Raw genomic sequence first — 23,122 nt, 5'->3', positions numbered from 1 at the left:
CGCCAACAAACTAAGGCAGACTGCTAGACCTAATTAGAGATAAGGGTCCAAGAACTGCCCTGATAGAGGACAAACTTAGGAGGGCCAGTAAGGGGCAGCAGAGACCCCTCAAAAGACCACACCAGGAGCCAGTGACACCAAAATAGAACAGTATGGTGACTCTGAAAACTAAAACTGTCATTTGAAATTTTTGCTTTCAGTTTATGCTCACATTCTTTGTAAGCATTTGATCTGCCTATGTAACCACCAGAGAACTATTCTCTGCCACTTCAAGTAGCCTGAGAACAGATTAAACTGTAACTGGATGTTGGAAAAGCTGAAAAAGTTGCATCAGAGTGGTATTGATAAACCTTGTGCATGTCAGCAGTTAGAGCTTGAGGTCTTACTGGGGAAATACATCATGTTAGAAAACACACCAGCTAACTAACTATTTTATTGTAAACATACATTAACTTTCCATACAAACATTAAGAAATCTTATTTGTACGTTGTATTAACTTTAAAAACTAGTTTGTGTTTGGTCAGACTCTTATCTGTGCATTTATTTTGTTCAAATTCCAAAAATAACCATGTATTATAAAAATCTACTTGATTCTGATAAGTCTTTTGGGTTTTTTTTCCACTGAAAGTATTTTTCATACTTTATTTCTCCATGCCACTAATGTTCGAGGATCTATCACTTAACACACACACACACACAAAATATGAGCTATCATACAGCTGGCTGCTGGTAGTAATTATGACTGTTATCTGAGGGTCCTTCCTGGGGTTAATCACCTCATTTGGACTGTAACCTATTAGAACCACTTCTGAGAGTAACCTAACTTTAACTTGTTATTTTTCTGCATAATACTATTGGGGCATTCCCACCATATTCTACTCTATATAGGTTCTTACCCTGTGCTCATCACCATAGAATCTGCACATCTTCCAGTAGTGAATTAAGCAACATGACTATACATCTGTCATGTGGTGTTAGTTCTCTCACCCTCTGCCGAAAAGCAGAAGCATGTGCAGTTAAGTATCTTGTTTTGGTAGGAAGTGTGTGGGGGGGTGTTTGTTTCAGTATAAATGTAGCTATTACAGTGTGTTTGTTAGAGAAGGCAAAGTCAAACAAATCTGACTTGGAGTGGAAAACATTGAGGTATGAAATGGTCCTTAGTTCTTGAGGGTGTTTTCTGCAGAAAGGTCCCAGTTCTTCCACATCCTCTCCAGTATTTATGACTCCCTTTTTTATATATTTTCCTGAGCTTAAATAGAGTGAGTTACCATTGACTAATATACTTCGTAATAATTTTCATTAATGGCTACACAAATACATGAGATGTTGGCCTTCCTCCAGATATTCTCCCCCTGTTCCGAAGTGGTATCTATTTTAACTAACCTGATGTTAAACATTAGTGTGGGGAAGGATAGTCATGTTTAAAAATGTTAACTAGTCACGGTTAAACTTAGGATCTCCTCCTACACTGATGCCTGATTTAAGGGGTACCTTAGGGTTACCACAACCAGTTAACATGTTTTTAACCATAGCCTTTTCGCCACTAAGGGAAAAGTAGTATTGACTGTCATGTTAGTTAAAACATGTCAGTCTTGTGATTAGGACACAGGACTAGGAATCAGAAAATTCTTGAGATTTCTCTTAAATGCTCCATACCTCAGGTTCACCATATGAACCGTAAAAAAGGTAGAATATTTTCTTACCCCACAGGGGTACTGTGAGGCTTAATTTATTAATGCTCATGAGGCACTCAAACATTATAATCACAAGCACCAAATTTACTTATAAGTAAAACAATACTACTGGAATGGGTCCTATGTTAATGACAAAGTTCCAGATTGTGGCTCTTATACTGGTTTCGTACAATAATATCTGGAAAGATAAACCAACAGCTTCCTTCCCTCAAAAAAAAAGAAAAAGAGAGAGAGAGACCTCAGACCCTTCCAGCACAATCAAAAGCCCTTCCAAAAGCCCCCAAAACATAGCTCCCTTTACCACAGTATTCCTTCCACCATTAAAAACAGAGAATTATGAGCTCCTGATATTTTGGCAAAGAGCTCCCATAAAAATCCACCTCCCTCACCCCCTACTGGCCTGTCTAAACACAAAAGCTGTACTGTTTTAAGTGTACCAGTGTAGTTAAAGTGACACAACCTCCTACCTTCCAGTATTGATTCAATTTTATCAGTATAAAGGTACTTATACAAGTACAGCTATACCCCTATGGAAAGGTCCCTTTATATCAATATAACTGCATCCAAAGTGGGAGTTATATAATTATTTCAGTCAAAATCATGCTCCTAACCAACAGCTATACTGGTAAAAAAAACTGGGTATAGACCAGGCCTTAGTCTGAGACAGATCTCCTGTTTTAGGCATGTATGAGTTGAAAAGAGAGGTGAGGGACTAGGGATCAAACAGAGCAGTACTTCCTCATCATAAAGAAAGATGCAACATCTTTAGCTAAGCCAAGTTATGTTGCATACCCTGAGAATTCCTGTTATACTAAATAGTTATACTGTGTTTCTGAGAAATACACTGAGTATTAACAGGTTTCAGAGTAGCAGCCGTGTTAGTCTGTATTCGCAAAAAGAAAAGGAGTACTAGTGGCACCTTAGAGACTAACCAATTCATTTGAGCTCACTATAGCTTGTGCTCAAATAAATTGGTTAGTCTCTAAGGTGCCACTAGTACTCCTTTTCTTTTTAAGTATTAATAGTGCAGCTGAGAGTCTGGCTATATAACAGGGAAGCAAAGTGAAGTGATGAGGTTCAACAAGGACAAGAGCAGAGTCCTGCACTTAGAAAGGAAGAATCCCATGCACCACTATGGACTGGCTAAGCAGCAGTTCTGCAGAAAATGACCCAGGGATTACAGTGGACGAGAAGCTGGATATGAGTCAGCAGTGTGCCCTTGTTGCCAAGAAGGCCAACGGCATATTGGGCTGTATTAGTAGGAGCATTGCCAGCAGATCGAGGGAAGTGATTCTTTCCCTCTATCCAGCACTGGTGAGGCCACACCTGGAGCATTGCATCCAGTTTTGGTCCCCGCATTACAGAAGGGATGTGGACAAATTAGAGAGAGTCCAGCGGAGGGCAATGAAAATGGTTAGGGGGCTGGGGCACATGACTTATGAGGAGAGGCTGAGGAAACTGGCGTTATTAGGTCTGCAGAAAAAAAGAGTGAGGGGGGATTTGATAGCAGCCTTCAACTACCTGAAGGGGCATTCCAAAGAGGACGGAACTTGGCTATTCTCAGTGGTGGCAGATGACAGGACAAGGAGTAATGGTCTCAAGTTGGAGTGGGGGAGGTATAGGTTGGATCTTAGGAAATTGTATTTCACTAGGACGGTGGTGAAGAAGCACTGGAATGGGTTACCTAGGGAGGCGGTGGTGGAAACTCCATCCTTAGAGCTTTTTAAGGCCCAGCTTGACAGAGCCCTGGCTGGGATGATTTAGTTGGAGGTTGGTCCTGCTTTGAGCAGAGGGTTGGACTAGATGACCTCCTGAGGTCTCTTCCAACCCTAATCTTATAGGATTCTAAGTGCAGCAGTATGGAAGATTTGAGGTGGGGCTGTGTGTGTGAGGGGGTGCTGAGTGAGGTGGGGTGTGTGGTGAAGGGGGTTGGAGGGTGCACAGGGGGGCTAGTTGTGGTGGGTGTGCAGGGGGTTGGAGGGTGCTACTAGCTGAGTGGCAAGGGTTTTGGGGGAGCGAGAGGTGTATGGGGCTGTATGGGGTCATTGGGCAGGTTGTAGTGTCTGATTAGGGGATTTGTAGGGGCTGCTGGGGGGTGGTTTATGATCGGGGGCTGTAGGGGGGTTGTGGTGTGTGGTCAGAGGGTGTCTAGGGGAGTGTTGGGGGGGTAGTGGTGGATTGGTGGGGAGCTGTAAGGGGTAGTGGGGGGCGGGGGAGGCTGTGGCATATGCGGGGCTGGCTCCCGCCGCAGGCTCACGCACTGGTCACGGTCCTCGCTCTTCTCCGGGAAGCAAGCGGCTCCGCAGTAGCATTTAAGGGAGCCCGGCCAGCGGGGCCCAGGCTGTGCAGATACCCGGAGCTCACGCACCACCCTCGTTCCCGCCCCGCGATGCAGATCCCGCCCAGGCGCTTTCGCTTTAGCCCTAAGCCCGGCCCGGGTCGCCATGAGAAGCCGCCGGGCGCCCCGGCTCCTCGGGGGGCCGCGCCGCTGCCAGGTACAGGGGGCGCTGGGGAAGCAGGCGAGCGGATTGCCCGGCAGGGAGCAGGGCAGGGGCCGGCCCCCTCGCCTCCCAGCCCCGGGCCTGTGCTGCCGCGCTCGGCTGGCAGCGGGGCTGGGGCCTTGGGCCGGAGGCTGCAGCTGCGGCCCCCGAGCGCCCCGCTTGCTGCCCCGGGGTGCGGCCGCCTGGGGGTAGCGCCGGGCTCTGGAACGGCGCGGGGCTGTCGCTGGGGCAGGGAGCCTGTTTCCAGTCAGAGACGTGGTGCGGGAGAGCGGCTGGCTGGGAGGGACTGGGGGGGCCCTTCCAGGGATTTCCCAACACCCCCTCATGTGGTCAGCTAGTTACAGCGCAGTGTTGCCAATGTAGTCAGTGGTTAGAAATTTGAATTGAAATTTAAAGTGTGTATTTTAATGCTTCAAAGCCCATGCAGTGTTTGATAAAATACTTGTACCTGGAAAAGTATACTAGGTTTGAAAAGTATGAACAAAGACCAGCTTCCTCATACAGCTGTTGGTTTTTCTGACACTGTCAGCATGTTCATTTCCACAATGCTGATCAACCTTATAATTTCAAATTCTGATTTGTAAGCAGGGTCCGACTGAGTTCTGCCCGACCGCTAGTGATGGGGGGGGGGGGGAAGGCTTCAGGACCAGACTGTATTTACATGAACTCACCTACTCTGCCTAGGTATCCAGCAGACAGAGCTGTGTTACCCAAGTGGTCAATTTGGGTTGGTGGTGGGTTACAAATCACTTTAGTACTGAATGTGGGGGTCATGAAATGTTATCCTTATTGTATGATTAAAGGGCAGCAGAACTATACGTAGTCTGTCCTGATTGAGGGGTTCACCCTCAATGCTTAATTTTTGCCAGGGCTGAGCCCCAGCCCCTTGAGGCTTGACAGTTTATAGCCCCAGGACCTCTGGGCTTGCCACATCAGTTATGCAAGTAAAGAGCTTGCTTGAGCTCCAGCACCTCTTTCATTACAGATGAAGTACCGGTTACCCTCAACTGAACTGCACTTGATGATAAGCAAGGGGTTTGGATGGCAGATCCTAGTGGAGCTGGGGGAAGTGAGGGGAGACATAGGCAGGGATTTTCTTTGGTGGTGAGGGCTGTGCTTAAGAGTCACAGGTACTATTTGACTTGCATCTCTCCCTTATTTAAAGATAAAGCTTATTAGGTGCCAGAGGGTGTCTTTTGTTAAGTGACCACTAGAGCTGAAATCACTAATAATCAGATCTAAGTGCTTAGACTTGCTGTAGGACAGTATTTCTGTGGAAGAGACAGCAAGTGCAGGCTAGGCTATGAGGTTCCCACGCTGGGTGTAACCTCAAGAGACTGATTCACAGAGGTGACAGTGGCAGCAGAAGGTGATGGCGCAGGGCCATAAGCAATGGAGTGAATGGTGGCATGATAAACAACAGCAGCCAGAGCAAGTGGCAAGCACCTGGAGGAATGAGCAAGGTGCCTTCTCCTCCGCACCTCCCAGGGTGGGAAGTGAACTCATGAGAAAGCACCTTTGAACTCTGGGTCTTCGCTGACCAAGGACAACAACTATGGGTGGGGTGTGGTAGAGGGAGAAGGAAGGGGCACGTTAAAGGAACATTTGTTGTACTATGTTTTAGTGATGGTTCTAGAATGCTAGACTTATATAAATATACATTTCCTAGTAGGCCAAAATTTTTAAAACAAAAAACACATTTGCCAGGGTTGTTATCTTGAGAGGTCATTATCTTGGGGAGTTTCTGTACTAAACATAATTAATTTCTACATAAGAATGGCCACATTGGATCAGACCAATGGTCCATCTAGCCCAGTACCTCGTCTTCCAACAGTGGCCAATGCCAGGTGCTTCAAAGGGAATTAACAGAACAGGGCAATTAATCGAGTGATCCATCCCCTGTCATCCACTCCCAGTTTCTGGCAAGCAGAGGCTCTTAGAGCATGGTATTGCATCCCTGCCCACGCTGGATAATAGCCATTGATTAACATTTGTTAATTCTGAAGTTGGACACTGTTTCTGAACAAGACCAGCAAATGCTCACTATTGTTCTGCAAGAAACTCAGCTGACTGATTAGAAGCATGCAGTGCAACAGTGAAAGACTCAGCCGCTGAAAACATGAACTCCCTCACCGCATTCAGAAAATGTGCGTACATGGCAGATGGATGAACCAGTGCAAATGGGTGTCAAGTATTAAGTCACTGCATACGTTATCTTGAGGTCAGTGGTAGGCTGTATCTCTGACAATCCATGTCTTTGGAATTCAATTTACAAGCATTTAACTCTAAGAGATGGCTGTTTATGCATTTGATGGAGCTGCAAACTTCTCCGGAAGACATAGTGGAGTACAAGCTTTGATCAGACAAAAGTGTTACCCTAATCTACTCCAACTAGCACTAGTAGGAGCTTCAGAATCTTCAAAAGGCATTTGAAAAGCTATAAACTTAATGTCTTCATTATACTTTTTTCAGCAAGAGTCCAAAATATAGAAGATACACTGGGACTGAAGTCAAATTAGTCCAATCTGGGAAAACCTGCTGGCTTTCTCATGAGCGATCCTTGGCTGTTGTCTTAAAATTCCTAGAGCCATTATTATTGGCTTTGGAAAGTATCTACCAAGACGGGACAAATCTAAGTAGTGAGGCTGGTGGACGGCTTTTGCTACTAAATTCAGAGAAGACAATTGTCCTTCTCTCTTGTAAGTCTACTGTTGAAACCGCTTGGGGCATTAAACAATGCCAACCAGGCATCTGCTACAACAGTAGTAGATCTCTGTCCAACAGTGGAAGCTATGCTTGGATCAATCAGATATCCATTGAAAACATACTGGAAGAAGCAAAGACTTAAGTTCAGAAGTTGACTATTTAGGGCACATCTATTGACTCTTTAAATGAAGAGGACAAGAAGAAGTGTGTGTTAAACCACCTGAAAAAAATATAAAATACTCAGACTTGATTCTTACATCTTTACAACAGCAACTTCTTCATTCTATCAACCTCTACATAGCTTTTACAGATGCCTGTCTTATAGAACACTGACAGTTGAGTGGAATGAGGTACTACCTGCAATGGGACTGCCCTGTGATCATGACAGAATAGAGAGTTTGAACACAAAGTGGAATATCATATGATGAACCAATGAAGATTTGACTTCAACTTCTTCATCGCTAGTGGTTTGACCCAATTTTTAGGCTATGTTTCCTGGGATGAAAGTAGTAAGAATTAATCTCTTTCTAGTCCCAGTCACAACAGCTACAGTTGAGCATTTTTTCCTTATTGAATAGAATTTTGTGTTCTGAAAGAAGTCGCTTTCTGCGGGATCATGAGCATATCTTGAAGGACTGGAAGTACTGGGCACATAAGAAGCCACCAAAAATGAATGCACTGCATTTGAGAAGTTAACTAACAGACTTGTGCAAAATTACAACAAGAAACCAAGAAGGATGTAGCTATAGTGCTTCATAGTAGGCTTCTGTAGCCAATTTTAAATTTGTGTGATATTTAAAAACAGGAGTTAAATCTAATAAAGTGGTCATGAAACATTTTTCAGTTTTTACTACGGTGCAATACAGCCCACCTTTGCCCTAATGATCTCACCCCTCATTGGTCCTCACCACCCCCCACCCATATTTTGAACACCCCCACCTAATTTGAATTCCTGGTGAAAACACTGGCACCAAGCCTACTCAAGTTCAAGGTGTGTGTGTGGGGGGTAGCAGAGATGTCTGGGATTTTCTTCTGCTCTGCTGCAGACCGCAGCTCTTCCAGAGGACAGAGCTGTTACAAGCAGGAGGGATTGAAGAGTGGAAGCAAGTAGGTCATTTTACCTCCACTCCTTGCTTGCCCTCCTGAGGTCTACCACACTGGAAGAGAAGCCCCTGCGAACATTTGGAGAAATACTGAGGATACTCTGTTCCCACCCACCCACACCCATGTCCCTGCACTGTTGTAGTTCAAGTGTAGACAGGACTTATGCAGATGGGAGGAGTTCTGCCCTTTCTCTAGTTAATCCAGCTGCCTAAGCAGCAGTAGTTAGTGCTAGGTTGAGGAAAGAATTCTTCCATCGACCTAGCACTGTCTACATGGACACTTAGGTCAGTTTAACTAGATCACTGAAGCGTGTGGATTTTTCATACCCCTGCCCTGAGCAACATAGTTGGATTAATCTAAATTTCTCATGTAGCCCAGCCTTTAGGCTCATGGAGGCCACCCCAAGTGGCCCATGGGCCTTAATAAGTTTGTTTAATCTTTGGCTGTTTGCCAAGGGGCTGATGAGCCAAGAGAGTTTGTGGGTCACTAAAAGTAATGAACTGTTGTGGGGAGGAGTAGCTAAGCAACCTAAGGCTCATGGGAGTTGAGGAAATGATGAGCCTCTTAAGGGCCTAAGGTGGACCAGGTCTCATGAGGTTCACAGAGATAAGGCGGTTGTCAGGGGGCTGGAGAGCTTACTAAGGCCATGTCTAAACGTACTGCACTGTAGCAGTACAGCTGTACGAATGTAGCTGCACGCATCTAGCAAAGACATGTTATGCCGATGGGCGAGAGCTCCCCCTTTGCATAATAAAATCACTTCAGTGAATGGCAGAAGCTATGTCAGCAGGAGAAGTTCTCCCACCAACATAGGGCTGGACACACAAGCGATTATGTTGGTGTAAGTTATGGCGCTCAGGAGGTGATTTAGTCACACCTCTGAGTGACATAAGTTATGCCAGCATAGGCTATAGTGTAGACTTAGCTTAAGTTTTAGGGGAGTCAGAGGCAACAGGTTAGGGAATAAGAAAAGGAGTACTTGTGGCACCTTAGAGACTAGCAAATTTATTTGAGCATAAGCTTTCGTGAGCTACAGCTCACTGCATTGGATGCAAGGTAAGGGAATGTTCACTTGCTGGAACTCCTTTTATGGGGACTAAGGAGCAACACAAGGTAGCCTGATGGAATGTGACAAGGGTTCAAGAGTCTCTTCTTGGGGGATGGGCAGCAGAATGTGGACAGAGACTTTTCCTCTGATTCTGCTGATCCTCCAAGCTTCTTGCCAGGCATAGTCCCACCCAACTTCCCATTTCTGCAAGAGAGCCCCAGTCTTGTAGACATTAGGAGGCCAATTGGAGAGGAACCCCCTTCCTATTTATGTACTGATACTGAGGGCCTGCAAGGTTTAGAGGAATGGGACTTTTCAGTAGATCTGCAGCAGACAAATCTTTGTTCCCCTGGATATCTTTAAGCAAGATTAGTCAGTTAAAAGGGTGATGGTGGTATTGTTCACTTCATTTACAGTCCAGCTATCAGACTGCTGTTCATGAGAGTTTGGCCTGAAATATTGCAGACACATCAGTGTTTTTATAGAATATCATGGTTGGAAGGGACCTCAGGAGGTCATCTAGTCCAACCCCCTGCTCAAAGCAGGACCAATCCCCAGTTTTTGCCCCGATCCCTAAATGGCCCCCTCAAGGATTGAACTCACAACCCTGGGTTTAGCAGGCCAGTGCTCAAACCACTGAGCTATCCTTTCCCCTTGTCCCCCCGCATTATATAGTATAACAACCTTGAATGGTAATAAAGTTAAACAGCCAATATTAGAAACCTGCGAATTCAGAGTTGAGTTTGAATTCTCAAGTAGGACACTGATTAAGGGGATGGCTCGTTTGAGTGCTAGTTCTTTCCTAGTGAACCCTGAGGCCTCATTTTCACTAAAAAGTTATGTCGACCCATCTACATCACTCAAAAGTGTCAAATCCACGCCCCTGAGAGATGTAGTTTTAAGCTGAGCTAACCCCGGTGTACAGTGCTAGATCAATGGAGGAATTCTTCCACTGACCTAGCTACTGCCTCTCAAGGAGGTGGATTGACTATAGCAACAGAGAATCGCTCCTGTTGTTGTAGTGATGTTCTGCAGCAACATAGCTGCAGCTGTGTCATGTTCCCAGTGTAACCATAGCTTGAGGCAAAGTTTCACAGTTCTGTGTAATGGAATACTGACAGTTATGTCCAGAATAGTCATCAGCAAGTGTGACTGCAGTGCTATTGTAGAAGTGAGGCTGTGGAAAAAAAACTTATTTCCACCATTCTTTCCATTGGAGTTTCAGTGTCCATATACAGATCCAAATCACCAAGTTTGCATTCTGTCATTGTGGATGTAGGGAAAACCCTTTTCAAGAGGGACACATGCTGTTTTTTCCAAGTATTAGAAGTTGAAAGGGAAATTTAGGATTGGTAATTGACAAATTCCTTATCCCAAAAACTACAAATTGTATTAAAGTTAACCAAAGCTTAATTTCAAAGTCAACTTGCATTTTGATAGCAATTTCTTAAACAAGAAGTTTTATGCCCATAACGTGTGGCTAAATCAGACTTGAAGAAACCAACAGAGTATGGTATTTTGCCACTTCCCATTATATTTTTAGATTTATGGATGTCCACAGCAAGGGCCTCAACTTCTTTTCAGCTTGTTTTAACACACACAAGTCACTGACAGAGGTTTTAGATGGAGAACTGTAAAACTGATCCATAAATGAAGTCATCTGTGACAAATTGCAGTTTTCCCTCTTTCAATTTATTTCTCTCCCTGAAAGATCCAAATCAACAAATACTTCCTTAAGCTTAATTATAAAAAGCTAACACTGCAATACTTTGGCTCCATTCAGAGAATATAATGTGGTTGCAACTCTAGTGGGGCAGAATTGTTATTTGAATGTATCTCAACAGATGCAATTTTAAAAGTTTCTAGTATTTGGTGGTGGTTGTGGGCTTTTTTTTAAAATTATAACATTTAAAAAAGTATATGCATTGTAAGAACATTTATGTGCCTGCAAGCCTTTGCCTCAGCTTCTCTTCTTCTTTTTTTGGTAAATTTATATTGTCAGAGGGATTGCTCTTGTACTTCTGAGTTTTTTTTCCTGTAACAAAAATATTTAGAAAGCACTAGAGAAAATGTTGAAAAGATGACCATTTGAGTTCATTAACTGTGAAGTAGGTGAGCATTAAATGCTGTAACTAGTCTTTAGATTTGACTGTCTCCCATTTTACAAAAGGCCAGATAAAATTCCTTTTAAGTAAGAAGATTTCCAGGTTGATGTATAACTTCAGGATGACAGATTTAGCCATATGTAATCCCTTATGCTACATCACAGATTAGAATTAATTATGCACTATAATTCCATAAACAGTGTTTTCTGCTGCTGCTAAGTGCTGACTGTTTATAAGAGACACTACATCCAAACAACTGAAAGAGTTTACTTTTCTTAGGTTGTTACTGTTTCATTAATACTTGGAAATACACGTGTTATAGGGATGGTGAAACTACCTTCTGTCAATGCTTGGGGCATGCCTGTTTGTTTTTAAGAGGACCTTTCAATATCAGGGAGGGACTCTAGAAAGAAAGAATTTACTTTAACACTTGCATTTATCTCCTCTTTGTACAATACTAACCTGTTGGAGTGTAGTGTATCACTGTAGAATATAGCATTTACAGTGATGTACATTTGGGTGATGTCAGGTATGTGGTATTGTACTGATTTACCTCTGTATTAGTGTAATTTATTTAATGTTTAATCCCTTTCATTTATAAAGGGTCATGTAATGCGTTTCTTGTAGTGTTTCTTCTGTCTGCTAAAGGCTTCTTTTTCCATTCTCTTTTCTTCCTTTCCTGCAGGGTTGTTTGCATGTGTATTTAGACCTTTCAGCTACAGAAGTGTGTGTAAGTAATTTAGTTCCCTGGATTAAAATTTCGATACACCTCTAACAGCAGTATTAAGCAGCCATGCTGAGAACAGAAATTCAGTCCTTCAGTTAAGGAGGATTTTGAAATTTCAAAATCTGGTTTCATTCTGACATAGAACAAAACCAAAATTTCAAAGTTCTCCCCAAAAATGTAGATCCAAAAAGAGTTTTAGAAACATTGAAAAGGCATTGTTTTGACCTTTTCAAAATGTTTGATTCTCCCCAACCTGCCCAGAGTCCTAGCAACCCAGTAGGTGGGCAGGCTGGTAGGAAATCTGCCTGCTTTCTGTCAGAATTTATTCAAGACATCTTCACAGAACACTTAGATTTGATGAATATGCTAGTTCTGATGGGAAAATTTAACTAAGTTTTCCAACAAGCTGTACTGCTTAACCACAAAGTACTGAATATTGTTAGCATGTTACTTGATTTCAAACCAGTATCATTTTAAAGATAAATTATTCATTGTATCATATGCATGACTGTATGGACATGCCTGTTACCTTTAGGACTCTGTTCTAAATATTCTGCTGAATAACCAAAGTAACTAATACATCTACCTTGCATAGCACTAGATATTCAGTACTTTGCATTTATCTTGTGATTTATTGTAAGGATTAAGATTAAAAGAAATATCCTTGTTTTGGAAATTGACACAGTAATGCAGATGTGCAAACTTGAACAATGGTTTCATTCAATAGCTGATCATGTCTAAGCTTTCTGTTGAAGAGCATTCCATCACTTTTCAAAAAACACATTCCATTGCGGGTTTAGGGGCTGGTTCTGAAAATGTTTACATTTATGCTTGACTTTGCACACGATTATTTTCACCGACTTCAGTGGACTACTCGTATGTCCAGATAAACATGTGCATAAAATGTTTGCAGGATCAGGGTCTGGGGCAAGACCCTGCAAAGAGGTGGTCTTGGGAAGCCCATTTTGAATAGATGGATATTTTAAGGATCCAATCCTTCAAAGGTGACATGCTACTAAAGTGTACTTCTGCTCTTTAAAGTGACTGTAAAAAGGGCATTGTGAGGTTCCATTTATTGTCTTTCAGTGGCATCTGAATGAAGTTTGCTCATTGCTGTTAAATATTTTCATTAATGACTGGGATAATGGAATAGATTATAAAATTTGCAGAGGACACCAACCTGGGAGGGTTGCAAGCACTTGGGAGGACAAGATTAGAATTAAAAATTATCTTGATTAATTGGTCTGAAATTAGTAAAGACAAGTGCATAGTACTATATTTAGGAAGAAAGAAATAACTGGCTAGGCAGCAAAAGGATCTGAGAGTTATAATGGAGCACAAATTGAGTCAGCAGTGTGATGCTGTGGCAAAAAAGGCAAATATTCTAGGATGTATTAACAGGAATACCATCTGTAAGACCCAGGAAGTAGTTGGCCTGAGCTGCTTAGCACAGGCAACACCTCAGAGTACTGTGCCCAGTTCTGGGTCATGAACAACTTTAAGTCATGAACAAATTAGAGTCGGAGGATAGCAACACAAATAAGGAGGCTTAGAAAAACCATGATCTATGAGGAAAGGTTGAACGTATTGGATATGCTTAATCCAAAGAAGGCCCAGGATGGGAGCAAAAATATTTCTTTAAATATTGGAAAGGTTGTTATAAGTTGTTCAGTTTGATTGATCAGTTCTGTTTGTTTAGCAAAGGTAGGACAAGTAGTAATTGGCTTTATCTGTAGTAAGGGAGATTTAGGTTAGATATTAGGAAAAGAAGAAAAAACCACACTTAACCACCCTTACTGTTAATTTCTTGGAACAGGATACATGAGGAAGTTGTGTAATCCCCATTCTTGGAGGTTTATAAGAACAGGGTAGATACATATCTGAATACCTGTAAGGAATGGTCTAGGTATACTTAATCCTGCCTCAGCAGGGGGGTATGGATTTGATAGCCTCTCCAGGTCCCGTCCAGCCCTACATTTCTAAAAAGTAGAAAGTGTTTTTTTTTTTTTTTCTAACTGTCTAACTTGTAAAATTTCCCCAAGACATAAGAGTCAAAACTGTTATTTCTGGTGAGAACGCTTGAGCCAGAAACATGATTTCTTCAGGACAAATTATGCCCTCATTTATATCTGTTCATTGAAAGCAATCAGGTTGCAAAAATGGAACTTAGTGCACTGTTTGGAATTTATGGCTACATCCTGAAAATATTTTACCAATATTAAGATGATAGAATAATTATGGCCAAGAGTAATATAATTATGAAGTCTATTTTGTGCATCTTGAATTTCCCCTCATGTTCCACATCTTTCCAAAAAGATTCATTGTTAAAGCCACATATTTTAGTAGCCTTTCACATACAGTCAAACCATTTTTTATGTTGGATCTAGTGGCATAGTGCTCCCAACTGTCACAGTTCAGAGCACCTGCATTTCTCCTCAGTGTTCCAGCAAGGGCACCCACTCTAGGCTCCCAGTTCCACAGCAGTTCCCCCATTTGGATGGAAACATGTTCCTCTCCCATCTAACTGGGGTATTTCCAGGATGCATCATTTCCTGCCTACATTGCGTTATCCTCAGAGGCAGGCTGTCCAAACAGAACCTGCTTGCTTTCTCTTCAGATACCGTTAACAGGGTAATTGCTATGGCCTACTTTTTTCTCTAATGTTTATTACCTTGAGTATACATTTAAAACAAGAACCCACACACGCTAATTAGCTTAGAGTTAACTCCTATTGTTGTCCTTCATGACCGAAGATGACTCCAGCAGCTATTTTATGTCTTCCAAGTACGATTGTGGCTAAAAAAGCCAAGGAAAGAATGGCAGTCCTTTCTGTATGAAGTGCATACATAGTGTAATACTGAGGAAGGGATTACAGTCTGTGTCTCCCGTGTCTGCCGCTGTTTGCAGCTCAGCCTCTGTGCCTCAAGATCCCTACAGCAGTTAATATCGAACTGGGTAACCCCATCATTGACCACTGCTTGCCAGAGTGATCTGTTTCTGATGTCTCTCAGCATTAATGTTGCATTGTTTCAAGTTATGCTCTAGTGTATCCTTGAAACATTTCTTCTGGTCACTTTGCAGGCGGTTGCCCAACTTCAGTTTCCATACTGCAACTACTTTGGCATCCTGGTGATGTCCATCCAGCCCAGAGTAATTGTGATACAATAAGCATGGCTTCAATCTCTGTGGAGTGACTACTTCCACAACCTCATTAATGGCAATTTTTGGAATTAGTAGACACTGGGTTTTTCTTCCCCATATAGTTCGGAGAAAAAAAAATTGGAAGTGGGTCATTTGCATTCCTTAGGTACTTCCTAGGATATCCAGTTCACAGATATTGTTCCAAAAAGTCCTTTGAATTTCATAAAAGCTTCCAGAGATTGGTCAGTCCCCAAGAGAAGGTACATACATACAGGCCCACAACAACACAGACAGAATTGTGTTTAATACAGTGGACCCCAAAGATGTTCAACTTAATTTGATAAAGGTCATTCAGGATAGTCAGTCTGTCACACTGTTTTCATATAAACTCTTAATGAAAATACACATAGACAAACATTTGTTTAAAGAATAAATTATCTGAAACACTACAAACCCTGCATCTCTCATGTTAAAGAGACTGTTTCATCCCAGTTCTCATATGACATTAAAGGTGTGATATCAGCTCTTCTAAAAGCACAACAGGGCTTCTGTAGTATCAATCATCCAGTAATTATGCTGAAGTTGAAGTTTTGCTTGGTATAATTGCAGATCCAGAAGTAAAATGAGTGCTTCAATCAATAAGATGTGCTTCTAAATCATTATGGCAGTAGTGATTGTACCACTGTGTTTTTGTCAACTTGGTAAGTTACTTATTTCTTTGTACTGGATAGAACATTAATAGTGCTGATCATTCATTGATTACACTCTTCCTTCTGAGTAATTACTGACCTAATGTACCATCATGCTATTAGAGAGAACTGTACTGTTAGAAGTGCTGCCTTTTGACTAAGACACACAATCAAGGTCCAGACTGCTAGTGGTCCGTAAAGATTCCATGGCATTTTTTAATAATGGGGTGCTCTGGAACAACTTGTTGCATTCTACATCCCTAAATTCCCCTGTACTTTCAGATGGGGAGAGGATTTTTCATTTCCTGTCCTAAACTTTTGTATGCTATTCCTGTAGGATTTTAACCCTGCTAAATTCCAATGATTTAATACCCTAACATTGTTATACTTATAAGAAGCACATGGGATCTTTCTCACACACACACACACACACACACGTGCGTTGGTGTAGAGTTACCAGTCCAGAGCCTGGATCAATCCAGTGGCCAGCCAGATTGGTCGCAGAGGGGAGCAGGGCTCTGTCGGTCGCGATCAGATGCTCCTGAAGTGTGGCAAGATGAACCCAAAGTCCCATGGCCAAGCACCCTGTTCTTATAGTCCTTTTTCTCTGTTGAAGTCTATAGATTTTGCCGTGTCAGTTTCTGACTGGTTACTCCTTGATTGGTGTTAACATTCCAAAAACACCTATGAAAGGGTCATCCTGTCCTGGCTTCAATTTAATCAATTGTCCTGTCTTTAGGGGTGCTAGCCTCCACCTCAGGGTCATCAAATCTGCCCTTCCTCAATCATGGGTGCACGTTGATGGTTCTTTAGCATCAACAAATTTCAATAAGTGTCTTCGCTCCTCCTTTCTTGACCATCTGGTCAACAATGGCCTTCACGCCTTATCTTTTCCTGATGCATGCATTCATTCCTCATTCACACAAAGTCTTACAGAGACCAAACCGTCTTTTACAGAGACTTTGAGAATACAAACAGTATTTTATAATCAAGCAAGAAAGGCATTACAAATTAAACCTTAAAGAAAAGGAGTACTTGTGGCACCTTAGAGACTAACCAATTTATTTGAGCATGAGCTTTCGTGAGCTACAGCTCACTTCATCGGATGCATACCGTGGATGCATCCGATGAAGTGAGCTGTAGCTCACGAAAGCTCATGCTCAAATAAATTGGTTAGTCTCTAAGGTGCCACAAGTACTCCTTTTCTTTTTGCGAATACAGACTAACACGGCTGTTACTCTGAAACCAGAAATTAAACCTTGTTAAGTTTTATAACCAAGACAGTTTACATTGAGACCCAGGCCTCCAATGTTCCTCTAATCTACTTAACAGACAGTACAGAATACTGTCTTACTAACTAAACCTTAAAACAAAGAACTAAAGAGGGCCCAATTTGTAATGCATATGGGAAAACAGACTTTCTGAATAGCAGAAAGGAATGACCCTCTGGGACTATGAAAGGGTGGCTAGCAGGATGAAATCAAATCCTACATTAATACTTATAGTACAAGTATAAAATCCTGCTCCTACAACATTATACAACTAAAATGGCAGATGAGCCAGATTTTTTTTAACAGGAAACTGCTTTGGCAGATTCATTTAACTCTATAGAAAAAGAAACAGAATAAGCAGTGAATTTATTTGCCCTGAAGATTCCCTGTTTAACTTGCAAATCATATCCCTTTGCATTCTCATTCCTCCTCTAATCTAAACCAAGATAAAGCTTCTTCCAGTTTGTTTCCTCTTGCTATCTGAGGCCAGAACTGTACACAAATTGTGTACCAATATCACTGTTTTGGATAAGGGTGTGATTTAAAAAAAAAAAAATCTTGAAATAGCTTTGCTGGTACAATCCCCTGTGTGAATGCAGTTATGCTGGTATAAGAGTGCTGATTCACATGCTGTAAGAGGAATAAGCTATTGTGGTAGAAGACACTTTTATACCAGTAAAACTGCATCCACATTAGCAGGTTGTACCACTTCAACTGTACAAGTATAGTTGAAGTGATACAACTTTTGTACCTATTCAGGACCTCAATCATATTGAAGAAAGAGCACTCTATAAGGAAAGTAGTAGCTGAAAGCTGGCACTGTTGCCCAGGTGTAATTTGTAGAGCTGTGTTTAAAAAAAAAAAAAGAAGGTCAAAAATGGCTGTTGTTGGTCAGCAATAGTAATGACAAAACCTGGTGATGGCCTAATCGGAAAGAGCTCTTTTCCATGCTTGTAGCTGTTTTGATCACTTCACACTAACACAACTGATGTTCTAAGCTTCAGAGGGACATTAGTCATTGTGTGTTGTGCTGGGCTATTTGTTCATGTGGTGAATGAAGGGCACATGCTGTTGTGAGGGGGTCTCTGTGTTTGGCATTATTGTGCATCCTTGTTATATGGGTGTGTAACAGGGTGCACTCACCTCTTGCGAGCACCCTCTTAGAGTGAGTGTGCAGGCATACACGCAGCCGATTGTCCCTCCTCTGGAAACGTCTTCACCCTCTTGGGGCTTCCTGGCTACAACTCTCCAGCTGGGCCACTATAGTTCAGTTCCCCGCTCTGGGACAGTGTCTCACTGTCCAGGCCACTTGTCCCCTCCCTCCTTCTGCCCCCCCACCCTTTAGCCACTGGAAGAACACAGGACACACCCAGGTCTGCTCACTACTCCAGGTCCCAGCCCAGGGACACTGTAGAGAGCAGCTGTCGCTGTGTCCTTTTATCTAAGTCATGCTGCTCCTCTAATTCCCTGACCCACTTCCCGGCAGCTCTGTGCCATCATCACCCTTACCTCAGGGCCTTGTCCTGATGGAGGCCCTACAACCAGCTCAGGGCTGCTTCTTGCTCTCCCTGCCTTCTGGCAGCACTACCTCATCCAAGGTCCTATAGCTCTGTCAGCCAGCCATACACCTTCAGCTCCTGCAAGGAACTGTACTCCTTATGGCCTTGAAGCTCTTTTTATACTAGGCTGCTGGGCCCTGATTGGCTGTGTCCCACACAGCCACTCTAGACAGCTTGGAGGACCCACTCCACTGCCCCTTTTTTGGGGTGAGGTATGGCAGTTCCATGAGGGCTCCAGCAGGGGGCCTCAGAGGATCTGGTATACTCCATCACACGGTAATTGTGTTGATTGGCATCTAGAAAACTGTGCTGGGAGATTTGTATTGACTTGTGTGGATGGCAGTTGGCGCACAGGTATGGTGGGTGGGCCAACTACTCCACCAATGGTGCAGTCTCCATCATAGAACTAATGAAATTGCTGCATGCAAATTAGCTGTAGAATACAGGTACACCACACAAGTTTAATTTACAGTATCTGTACACCACACTGTATAATTTGTAAAGTCAGAATAGCTGAGAACTTAATTGGCTGGTAAAAGACTGCAAAACCCTGTGATGGTTTAGCCTGGTGATATTCTGAACAAAGAGTCTTCAACCATTCTTGTGGCTGCTTCCATTGCTTCATATTGGTTCAGCAGACATTTTAGGTTTCATAGTGACAGAGTGACATTCCTGGAATCTTATTATATTGCTGACAAATATGATTTAATGTTAAGGCTCACCAAGTTTGTTGATGTAAGGAAACTTGGTTGTTGAGGGTGATGTGAATGCTCCAGAGTAGGAATTTCACCCATTGTGCTTGCCAAAGAAGTTAATAATTTTTAAAAATTATTAACTGTTGAGGACAGAGACTAAACCTTCTACAAAGTTGTTTTATAGCTGTAGTTTCAGTTACAACTTTTTTTTAAATTTTAAAAAAAAGTAGTAGCAGTAGTGTGTTTCTTACAGAAGTGGTAGGGCCTGATCCAACTCCCACTGACATCACTTGAAAACTTTCTGTTTATTTCATTGGGAGCTGGATCAGTGTCATAACAAAGCAGAAGTAATATCTTATTTGTGTAGTGGAAGCACTCAAAAGGTACTAGCTGCTACATGTATGGGAAGAGAGAGAGAGTTCCTGCCCCCAAAAGCTTAAAATCTTAACTTACGTTACTCTACATATTATAAAAGTTATAGAATATATTTATTTTTAAAGCAATGTTTTACTATTCATCCCACTTGACCAAACTTTTCTAAAATAGTTGATAATCTAATGCAGGAAATAAATTGTTCTAGTTCTCTTGATTTTTCTGCTCTTTTTGACGACAGTTCTAATAGATTTTTGTTGTGCAGTCATAGGGAGGAGGAAGGGCTATGACAGGAAGGATGTCTTGTGGATGTCTTGTGGTTCCACAGACTGGAACTCAAGAGAAAAGGTTTCTGTTGGGTGCCACCACAGATTTACTGCGTGGTTTTGAGCAAATTGCTTAATCTGTGTGAGAGTTGGTTCCCAAGGATACTGGGAGGATAAAATTATGTGAGAGGCATTTAGTTACAATAGTGAGGAACATCGCAGAAATGTCTCTAAATTTGTCTGCAGTTTTGAGGATTCTACATTGGTATCTTATTGTTTAATTTCAGTAATTAGGACACTTCATTTACACTATAATAAGAGCAATTGGGGGTATTTCCAGGAAATAATTCTTGTATCAGTGTTCCAATATTAGACTGGAAAGTCTTTCCCCATGTACAATCAAATGTTATACTGTATTACATTTAGCATTATAAGCATGCATGATTGAGTTAAAAGCTTGTCTTTTCAATTGTAGCAAGAAATTTGCTATTTCAGCAAATTTAGACCTCTGGGGACATTTCACTTTATTTTGTATCTCATTTGTCTGCATTGTGATCATGTAGTTTATTTCACTGCTAAGTTGTATATCACTCTGCTCATTGACTGAAACTTTTAAATTAAAACAAGAATGACTTTCCCTAATAGAACATTCAGACAATAAATACAAAAATGTTACTAGCTTGTATCAATGCTGGATAACTCCTTCCAATGTGTCCAAGCTTATTAACCTCCTTCTTAACCTGGGATGATGTCCCACTACAATCTTGAATCCACTTTGAATTAAGGTGGGTTTGCCTTAATTTGCAGTCCTCCATTCAGTGTTCATGTATTTTAAGACTCCTTTCAAAATCTTCTATGCTGTGACTTTTGTTAAAAAGCTTAAAATTGTTATATTTATTGTAGCACCTAGGAGCCTTAGCCCATTGTGCTAGGTGCTGTACAAACAAAATGAAAAGGTTGTCCAAGCCCCAAAGATCTTACAAATTAAGTATAAGATAGGAAGTATAATAGGTGGATACCAACAGGCAGGAGTATTTTAAAAAAAAACAAAACCAATGTTGGTCAGCTTGGTAGGCAGTGGTACCAGTGCAACAGTGGCCTACTCATTGATTTTTTGGAGGCATCATGGTAAATGAGAGTTTTAAGGAAAGATTTGAAGGACAATGAGGTAACTTGGCAAGAGCTCCCCATAAACATCCCCAAAGTGTGAGGGTCAGGATGGAAGAAAGTACAAAGGTGCTTGTATGAAAATTTAACAAGTGGGCAATGGAGGTTGGCATTATTGGCCAGTTGGAGGTGGGGGTTGACATCTGAATAGTAAATGAGAGATGGTAGGGAGGGTGGGGATAGTCCGTGAAGGTCTTTGAAAGTGACAGGCAACTTACATTTGATGCAATAAAGAAGAGGGAGTCAGAAACAGGATGCAAAGAGAGGGGTAACATGGTCAAAGCAATGGGCTAGTGGAATGATATTTGCCACAGCATTCTGAGTGGATATGAGTGGGGTAAGATTGTGTTTTGTCAAAGCCAGAGTAAAGGATGTTGCAGCAGTTGAGACGCTAGATGATGAGTCTAGATGAGGGTTTTAGCTGTGTGGATGAAAGGAAAGACTGTATTTTAGAGATGTTTTGCAGAAAGGATCTGCAAAATTTAGATATAGCTGGGACATGGGGACCTAGAGAGGTCTGAATTGAAGATGCCCAGGTAATAGGCCTGACTGACAGGCAAGATGCTGGTGCTGTCCACAGTGATCGAGAAAGGAGGGAGCCTGGTTGGCTTTTGTGGAAAGATTCAGAGCTCCATTTCAGCCATGTTGAGCTTCAGCTAACAGCTAGAGCCCTGCACGCATACAAATTTAGATCCATGGATGCGGATACCCCTGGGGATAAATCTGTATCCACAGAACCAGACAGCTCTCCCTGGAACCCGCAGCAGCAAAAGGAGCAGAACGTGGGGTCACTGCTCCCAGAAGCCAGCGCCCCATACTGGCAGCTCCTCCAGTGTAGCTCTACTACCCTCCAGCCCTTCCTACTGGAGCGGGCACTAGGCTCACAGGCAGTTGTCCTTAGTCACGCTCTTGTGTTCAAGCAGTGCGCACACCCCCAGACAGGAGATGCAGATGGGGGCAGGGCTAGGAACGGGGCTGCGAGTGGTACAGCTATGCTGGAGGAGTTGCCGGCGTGGGTACTGGTTCCTGGGAGTGGAGGCCCCACATTCTGCTCCTTTCACCACTGCAGTTCCCGGGAGAGCCCTGCAGTTCCACATCCATGCTATCCGCATCCACAGATGTAAATTTGTATCCGTGCAGGGCTCTGCTAACAACTAAACATTCACAAGGAGATGCCAGAGAGAGACAGCTGAGATTTTAGTTTGGAAAGAAGGCGATAGGGCTTGAGGTAAATGAAAGCAGTGAATTACATGTTGCAACTGCTAACAAACTACAATATTTCAGAAATCCACACTCCTGACATGTAGCCACCAAGGCACATGTGAACATATCACACCAATATTCCTCAAGTACTACTGACTCTGTATCCCTTTCCAGATTGAATTTAAGGCCTGGGCACTAACTTGCCAGGTACTTAATAGGTTGGGGTCTGAGCTACCTCAAAAACCAATTATCCAGTCACAACCCCCCATGACCGTGCTCTAAAAGAACTTTTCAACTAGGCTGACCCAAGCTAAGACTGTTGGGTCTATGGAGCAGCGTATTTTCAGCAGCAGGAACGTGGCTAAGTAATACCTTAGCAGGGGAGATCAAAGTGAGCCTGAGTGACAAGGTACATGGATCTGAATGAGCCAGGAAAATGCCATCCCACATTCTGGAAGATTGGAGGAGAGAAAGGAGATGGCAAGAAGGGGAAGAGTAAAGAAAAAAAGCACCCACACATACATATTGGGGACAAGGGAGGCTGTGTGAAAATTTCCATTTACTGGGGCTGTGTGATGGGTTCAGGACTCAACACTGCTGGCACCTCCTGCTGGTTGCTCTGGGAATTAGCTCTTGCCAGCTGCAGGGCACCGTCTGTGCATGGTGTCTCACCCATTGTCTGCTCTGCTGGTTTGGGACCCACAGTGCTACTCTGCACAGTGGCATCCTCTTCAGGACACTGCCCACTACTCCAATCTCACCCCCTTCCGGGGAGGGGAGCCAGAAGATAACAGTCCTTCAGCTAGCATCTGCCTCAGCAGCCAACCACAACCCAAAAGTCTAGCGCCTCACTTCAGGGGCAAGTTGTAGTCG

The 23,122-nt window shown here is 42.7% G+C and overlaps 1 protein-coding gene across 3 annotated transcripts in view; it reads left to right on the top strand.

Annotated features, from left to right (window-relative positions):
- Positions 1 to 3,963: 3,963 nt before the first annotated feature.
- Positions 3,964 to 23,122, top strand: part of IFNAR2 (interferon alpha and beta receptor subunit 2) — a 36,331-nt gene continuing 17,172 nt past the window's right edge. The window contains exons 1-3 of one of the 3 annotated variants that reach the window (XM_048867980.2): positions 3,964 to 4,190; positions 11,845 to 11,889; positions 15,637 to 15,728. In XM_048867980.2, the coding sequence (XP_048723937.2) occupies positions 15,689 to 15,728 (40 nt within the window). In that variant the 5' untranslated portion in view covers positions 3,964 to 4,190; positions 11,845 to 11,889; positions 15,637 to 15,688. The remainder of the gene's footprint in view (positions 4,191 to 11,844; positions 11,890 to 15,636; positions 15,729 to 23,122) is intronic. The other 2 variants (XM_048867974.2, XM_048867990.2) reach the window with 2 other exon arrangements.

The sequence above is a fragment of the Caretta caretta genome, chromosome 1 (genome assembly GCF_965140235.1).
Source record: "Caretta caretta isolate rCarCar2 chromosome 1, rCarCar1.hap1, whole genome shotgun sequence".
Lineage (NCBI taxonomy): Eukaryota > Metazoa > Chordata > Testudines > Cheloniidae > Caretta > Caretta caretta.
This window is presented reverse-complemented; position numbering and strand designations above follow the sequence as displayed.